This window comes from Polypterus senegalus, chromosome 3, assembly GCF_016835505.1.
Source record: "Polypterus senegalus isolate Bchr_013 chromosome 3, ASM1683550v1, whole genome shotgun sequence".
NCBI lineage: Eukaryota > Metazoa > Chordata > Cladistia > Polypteriformes > Polypteridae > Polypterus > Polypterus senegalus.
In genome coordinates, this window is record NC_053156.1 from 75,920,076 (window position 1) to 75,928,538 (window position 8,463).

General features: G+C 36.2%; 1 protein-coding gene across 1 annotated transcript; it reads right to left on the reverse strand.

Annotated features, from left to right (window-relative positions):
* Positions 1-6,758: 6,758 nt before the first annotated feature.
* LOC120526553 (trace amine-associated receptor 13c-like) lies at positions 6,759-7,781 on the reverse strand. Its single transcript, XM_039749716.1, has one exon. The coding sequence runs from the start codon at positions 7,779-7,781 to the stop codon at positions 6,759-6,761; it is 1,023 nt and encodes a 340-aa protein (XP_039605650.1).
* Between the last annotated feature and the right edge of the window lie 682 nt (positions 7,782-8,463).

An 8,463-nucleotide genomic window follows, 5' to 3' on the forward strand; every position in this document is an offset into this window, starting at 1 on the left:
AATCCCTCTTGGAAGCCATAACTAAACCATCAAAACTAGCGATTGTTAAATGTCAAGCTCACACAGGAAAACAGGACCTTGTCAGCAAAGGAAATGAATTGGCAGATTACTTTGCTAAAGAGGCTGCATACAGTAACACACCAATCTCTTTATTCCAACAGAGAAATGACAAGGACCCCGATAATCAAATTATTTCTTTACAGAGTGCAGCCACGGACATTGAAAAGAAAAAGTGGTCCAAAGAAGGATCCCTCTCTGATGGAGTCTGGACTCATCAGCAAACTAACAAACCTTTTCTCCCAAAAGCTTCTTTTCCAGGTATGGCAAAAATAGCCCATGGCCTCGACCATGCTGGGAAAGATGCCATGGTTCAAGATGTTGAAAAACATTGGGAAGCTGTAGGCTTCTCTACATATGCAGAGCAATTCTGTAGACGCTGTGCATTATGTCAAAGGTTTAATGTAGGAAAAGGCACTCAGGTAAGTCCCGCCGTTACTCCTAACCCAATGGGTCCGTTTGAACACCTCCAAATGGATTTTATTGAACTAACACCGTCTAAAGGTTACCGATATTGCCTTGTGATTGTCGATGTGTTCTCCCGATGGGTAGAAGCTTTCCCTTCAAAACGCAATGATGCCAAAGCGGTTGCTAAAGCACTAATTAAAGAAATTATTCCAAGATGGGGCATCCCAAAAGCTACAGACAGATAATGGTACTCACTTTGTGAATTCCATAATAAATGAATTGACTACCTGGCTACAGATCAATGTACATCATTACTGCAAATACCATCCACAAAGTGGGGTATTGTGGAACGATGCAATGGCACCCTAAAAGCTAAGCTTGCAAAAATTTGTGAACAAACCAATTTATCCTGGCCAGATGCTTTACCCCTGGCTTTAATGGGATTGAGGGACGGACACACCGGCAATTGGGGCTATCGCCGTTTGAAATCCTGACCGGACGACCCATGCCCGTTGGCATGGTTATAGGAAATGTGAACCTGCATACTGTGGACAATGATCTTCTCTCTAGTCTTACAGGCCTCCGGCGTCCCTGAAGGAAGTCCACGAGCAGGTTAATCAGGCTTGGAGAACCAGCCCTCCATCTAAGGACTCGCCGATTCCCTTGGGCACCTGGATCCTGGTTCGAGACACCCGGAGGAAACATTGGCATCAGCCTAGGTGGAGAGGACCGTTCCAAGTTCTTTTGTCCACACCACACGCTGTAAAGGTTGAAGGATTGCCCGCCTGGATTCACGCGCACTGCAAAAGATGGCACCCATAATATACATACTCTTGTTGTTTTTTCTTCCATTATCCACTTCACGGGTGACACTGACTTTCCAGGTTGAGGAAACTGCCTCATACCAGGTTGACTTTTGTGCAATTGTTCTGGAGTGATGTGTTTGCAAACACAGGACCAAATGACTGGGGTTATGAACCCTGGCAGGCTACTCAGTATGGCCTAAAGACTCGATTCTCTATTTTAAAGGGACATGCCTCTCATGAGTGTGCTAAGAATCAGTGTAACCCATTAATCATTACTCTAAAGAATCCTTCTTTGCATGATTCAGGAACTTATGTCTTAGCTGCATATGCAAGTGGTCATGATCCCCGAGGACTCTTTCAAATTAAGGTCAAGACACCTGCTCCCTCTCCTCTGTCCCCCTTTCCTACTTAGTTTTTGACTACTGCATCCATGCGAGGAAAAACCCTAGTCCAGGCTTTGAATCTAACCACCTTAACAAGCACGTTCTCAGTAGAAACTGGTTATGGAGACCAGAATAGATGGTTACTTATATTATAACCAGCAGCGTTTCCTTAATTTTACTAGAAATGCTATAGAAGGTATTCATGAACAATTAGATCGTACCTCCCTAATGACTTGGCAAAATCGTTTACTTGCTGAGAAAGGTGGAGTATGTGCTATGTTTGGTGATGCTTGTTGTACATATATCCCTAATAATACTGCACCTGATGGGTCCATTACTCGAGCACTAGCCAGCCTAACATCTCTTTCCAATGAACTTGCCACTAACTCAGGCATTTCTGACCCTTGGGATCGATGGTTCATGTCCACCTTTGGGTCATGGGGCCAAAGGCTAAAATCAGTATTTATTTCTTTGGCAGTAGTATTCATTGTCCTTTTACTTATCGGATGTTGCATTGTTCCTCTTATTCGCTATATAATATCCAAATATTTCACTGCTTCTATAGCCAAGGCCTATATGCTACGAGGAACATATGCTCCAAATTGCCTCTTCAGTTTCCTCATCCCTTTCCCCCTCTCCTCCTCCTTCCCCATCCCTTACCTCCACCTTCTGAATTTTCTTCACTCTTTGTCATGCCCAGATTGATAAAAAGGGGGGAATGTGGAAAAATAAAAATCAGTTATTGATCAAATCTGGTGTGCGTGACAAGGGCCACGAGAAGTCTGTCTTGCGACAAGTGCAGCTTCTGTTTTCTGTAACGAACAAGAAGTTACAAGTGCCCAACTGATGACCTTTAAAATTGTGTAACTACTGATCCAAACAAAATTATTGTAAAGATGTAATGTCTTGAAATTCTTGTGCAACTAAAGTCATAAGGTCAAATTTTGCGCTTAGCATTATAAAAGATTTAGGACACCGACACCTGGGCGCAGATGAAGGGCAGGTGTCCTAGGACTGTGCTTCTCTGTCATTCTTACCTTTGCCTGGTGTGTATTAATAAAATATTTTTTACTAACTTTAATTATATCTCTCTGTCTTCAGTCACAAGAAATGACACTAGAGAAAAAGTGTCCACAGTTGCAAACAGGATCATTAACAGATTTTATCACAGGAGTTTCAACAAGAAGTTGGTCTTTGTACTTACCTGTTGGCAGATGGAAAAAATGGGACTCTTCCCACTTCTGATTACCTGCTTCTTTTCTGTTTGTTCTGAAGCCATGTGTGCTCAGGCATCTTCCTGCGTGCACTCAATCAGCTAGTGACAGTGACTTACTACCCGTGCACGCAGTCTGCTGGTGTTTTATTATTTGTATTGAGGGTCGGTTTGTAGACAGAACAGTTATCACAGAGTAAAGAGTAAAGTACACAAAATATACAAGTTGTAACTGCTGTCAAGATAAAATTGATACAGTAAACTAATTTGTAGTTAAGTTATACAGAATGTTTCTTTGTTTTAACATAGACAAGGTTGCAAATTCACCAATGTTTTTTAATGTGAAATTTTGAAATTTTAAAACTGTGTACAGTATGATCTGTTTGAGATATCTCAATTAAAATTGAGCTGTCTCAAAAATGTATTTGAAGAATAAGCATTCCATATTTCAACAACATTGGTCTAGTCAGGTAAGTTGTTTCATGTGGACAGACAGACAGACATTGGCTGTCGCAGCAGATTTTTCACCCATTATATGTTTACGTGCCAAAAAATGGCATAGGAACATGTCATCAAATAATAGCATTATGAATGAGTTGGAAAGACAGCAGTTCCTGAGATATTGCCAAAATTCAGTTAAGGTATTCATGCCAAGAGAAAGAAGAAAACCTAAATAATGAGTTGAAGGGTACATATATAAACTGTGAAGAAATTAATGCTGGCTGAATTTCATAATGCTTTATTTGTCTGAGAAATAATTATCCAGGGTTACAGTAAGACTCACAACAGTATCCCATTGTGAAAAAAGTGGGGTGGTTTTCTTCCCTGAAGGTCCGGTGACCAGGTGATCCATGTAGTCTTCAGCACAAAAAACTGCATGAAGCCACAATGTGCTCGCTACCCAGAAAAAGAATATTGAGGATCATTTATAATGCATACAAGACTTTAGTAGAGGAAACCATTCATTCATTTAATTTCGCAGATATCTTTTATTTTAATCAGATGCGAATCTCACTCAGGTATCAATACATACATATAATAGTATAAAGATTTAAACTTGCATTTATGCTAATTGAAAAATGTAGAATAAGATTTGACAGAGTGAGTGCCTAAATGTCTGGAAAGATTTTAGCTTTTAAAACATGAAAAACACATTTTTGCTAAATGTAAAAAAAATATATATTTTTTTCTCAACACTATACCATAATATTGTCAAACCCATTTTGTAAGCTTGGAATCAACTCTGAACAAGCTGTCACTAAGCTCACAAAACTATTGTGGCAGTAACTGTATAGCTTTGAAATGTTTTATAAATAAAGAAATAGGCACAGTATAGACAGACTATAGAGCAGATAATAAATGAAGAAAAAAAAAATAAAGAGTAAAATAGAAATGTTTTATTTAACAAAATAGTATCTTAAAGAGAGAATAGGAGTGTCTATACATTGAAATGGTGCTCTTATACAAAAGATCAATAAATGTATACATTAATTGAAAATGTGCTGCATAATGTAAATAAGATAAATGGAAATTTGGAAAAGACAATTTAAAAATACAATTATTAAGGTATATATAGATTAACAAGTACATACAGGAGATCAATGAGAAGGGTAAAAGGTTATAAAGCCATTAGGTTTGTTTAGATTTCTGCCCATCTTCATTTACAGTAATGCAACATTCATAAAACTTATTGAAGCTCTTTTCAGCTTTAAAATAAATGTGGAGAGAACAATTCAATTTTAAAATTGGTTTATTTATTTTTACCTTCAATCTGCCTTTAAATTTTTCCATACTGCATATTCCAAATTCAGGAATGCTGGGGAACCAAAACCCCACAATGGCCAATGAAGGAATCTACCTCAGAGAAGGGTTAACAGTTTCCTTTTTATGAAGTACATAACTTTTTTATCTGATGAGAATTTAATTGACTGCATATTGAGTTCAAATAATGTCTGTCACAGAAATGCATTTTTTCATTTATAAGGTAGTGAATTTTGTAATCTGTACTTGTTTGGACATTTTATTTTTTATAATGGTCCTCTTTCTTCTTTATCCAGTTTTTACCTGATTATGCCTTAAAAGACCTGGAAATGACTTTATCATGACATTAATATTTAAAAGGCCATCCTTGGATGTGTTGTTGAAGTTACCTGCAATGTACACCAAAAACACAAACATTAAATCTGAGATACCAGTTTAGAAATGCAAGTAAACCTAACAGTGTATATTTAAATTGTGTAGCTACTTTGTGCAAAACTAGGCTAATGAATAGGAAATATGCATATTGCATAAAGTATACACCCTTGTCACATATGGAAATATATTCCAAGAATTTTGAGGCGAGAAAGCTACCTGATTCATCACAGTTTTCCAGTAATAGTATAATGCACAGGGAATCTATACATTTAGCATACATATTTCTATATACAAGCTTCATTTAGGTACAGTGGCAATTGCTGCTAAATGGCATTATAACATACCTAATTACCATTAAAATTTATTTAAGATATTTTTACATACAGTTGTGGCATCACATGGATTTTCTCCAAATACTTCATACTTATTTATTCCAAATCCAGCAATATACTTGTGAGGTTAGCTATTGACTATAAACTGAAACTGTGTGTACAAGATTGTGTCCCATTCATGTAATATACTAGTATTTAATTCATGATGATCACCCCTTCACACTTTGGGATCAATTTTGGTAAAGATGATCCATTTCTACATATCTGTGAGTTAAGCTCTGAACCACTGTAATAGAAGAACAGTTCAGAAAATGAATAGTTGATTTGAAATAAAGCTGTCATTTCAATGCAATAATATAACTAGTATGTTTTCCTTTTTTTAGTACTGAAAAAACTTATCTCTGACTCTGATTGACAGTTTTTTTCATTACGTTTTGTCTCAACACTGAAGATGATGCTATGAAAGTCGGATAGTGTAAAGTCACCAGCTTAATATTCAGATCAGTGATAAAATTTGCAAAACTAGTGCAGTCAAATTTACATTATTACAAACATTCTTCTCTTTCTTTAATGCAACAGAAGAAAAGAAAAACAAAAAAATGTAATATATTTCAAATGCATATTAATAATATTACTATTGAAAACTGTGATTATTATGAACTGTCCTTTCAATAAACAAAGTTAATTAATAGTAGTAGAAGTAGTGATAATAATAATAATAATAATAATAATAATAATAATAATAATAATATGTTATTCTTATAGTCCCTTTCAAATGTTCAAAGTGTTTCACAAAAATTAAAAAATGAACAAAACGGAAAAAGCAAAAAAAGATCAAAATTACTACACTGGATATCATAATATCATCACAAAACACTAAATAAAAACTAAATACAGTAAACACAAGGCTCTGAATTAGAATTAAAGTCAACAAACTAGAAAAAAATACAAAATACTACAAGTATACCCTGAACAAATGATTTGTGATGCTACTACATAATATCTTGACCACCTGGACAAAGAAGGTCAACAGAAAGGAAGGGTCAGAATTTAGGGGTTAAATTCCTTTCTGAACAAATGTAATTTTCAAAAGAACTGGTTGAGTTGGCTGATCTAATAAATTTAGAGAAGTTGTTCCAAAGTGTGGCTGCAGTAGAGCTGAAGGCTATTTTTCCCATACAGCACAGGGTACTATGGGGCACAACAACATTTTCATAATTGGTAGACCTTAGTGGGTGAAAAGGAGCGGAATGATGAAGGAAGTTACTGACAAAAATAAAACATAATTATCTATATGTAAGGCTTAATAATATTATATTAAAAATACATTTGATCAATGCCATTATTTACTTTTCATTTGCATACAAAAAGTATTAGCATTGACACACTTGTAGGGAAAAGGTATATTTATTAAAAAAAAAAACTAATATTCTGGGATCAATTTTATTAAAGATGATCCATTTCTACATATCTGTAAAGTTACAATTAGCTTAAAGGATTTTTGAAACCAAGGATAAAACAATGCATACATGATTGGATTCATGCTTGAGTTTAAATAAATAAGCCAAATAAGAGTGCATGATACAGCAGAAGGAAGAGTTACATTTGTAAAGAAATTGATTACTGTAAAGATATAAATAGGTGACAAGCAAAACAAGAATACTGCCATAACTATTCCTAATGTTTTTGCTGCTTTTCTTTCTGACTTTTTACTCTTGTTGCTTTTGTATTTATTATTTTGTGAGTTTTGCTGTATTGAGATTGCTTTTGCATGTCGTTTTGCAACAATAAATATTTTGGTGTAAAGAATTGCCATTATGTAAACAGGAAAGATAAATCCAAATATAGGGTCCACTATTGACCAAGTTGAATTAAGTAGGAGGAGGCAGTCTCCGGGACATGGATCTAATTCCAAATTGCCTTCAATACTTCCACCACTAAACACTTCTGCACATGCATAAGAAAATGTTAGCAACCAGATGATCAGAACGGCTATGCACGTAATCCGTACAGTGATTCTAGTAGAATAAAGTAATGGATCACAAACAGCAAAGTATCGATCAATAGCTATTAATACTAAGTTAAACACAGAAACTGTAGTTAATGTTGTAAGAAAGCATGTATAAATGTAACAAACTGTCTCCCCAAAATACCAACATGTTTCCACCGACTGAATGAGCATGAAAGGCATTATAATAACTCCCACTAAGAAGTCTGCTACAGCCAGAGAAAGAACAAGTATGTTGGTTGGTGTGTGGAGCTGCTTGAAATGACTGATAGAAATTATCACCACAAGATTTCCACAAAACGTAAGCACTACTGCAGCTGTTCCAAAAATGTAGAGGATCACAGAAGAATACTTAGTTCGGATTTCTTTCAAGCAAGAAATATTCCCAGAATGAAAACAATATTGAACTGATTGATTATCCTTTACAGGTAATTCCATTACGTCTATTTGAAATACAAATATGTTCAGGTCACCGTGTACAGTACATGCATATGTCCAGATTATTTGAGAAGAAGGTTAAATTTATACATACACTTAACACATTAGACCTTCCCCTGTGTACTCATTAAAGGTGTGCTTCGAGCAATCAAGAGACTTAAACACATGTCAGTAATAAGTCTTGCCTGTTATTTTTTTTAAGACTACCCTAACATGGGTTACAAAACATTTCTGTACTGTGCATATGTGTACAAACATTTTTTGGAAAAAGTTTAAGAGACACTAGATTCCATACCAGACCAAAAACAGATGACACTAGGTAGGTCATCAAAGTGTAAGAGTGACAATGACTTGAAAATGCTGTATCATGCTCTTAAATTCCATACATATTTATTTTCTGACTTTTCCTATTTTTGACACCAGGAGCATGGATGGACTGGGAGAGAGACAATACCTCCCCCAGGACACAAGAGGGCAGCTCAACTCTTTTGGGGCCCATGGCCAACACCAGGAGGCAGCTGAATGATTCCGGAGCCCTGGACTGCAGCACTTCCGCCATACCAGGAAGTGCTGCTGGAAGAGAATCCAGGCGCACCTAGAGTGCTTCTGGGTGCCCATGCTGCACTCCTGCCACACCAGGAAGTGCTGCAAGATCGTCAAGGAGCACATGGAGCAAATCCGA

What these genes read in the sequence shown, in the direction of transcription:
- LOC120526553 (XM_039749716.1), bottom strand. Translation starts at nt 7,781, where the DNA reads ATGGAATTACCTGTAAAGGATAATCAATCAGTTCAATATTGTTTTCAT.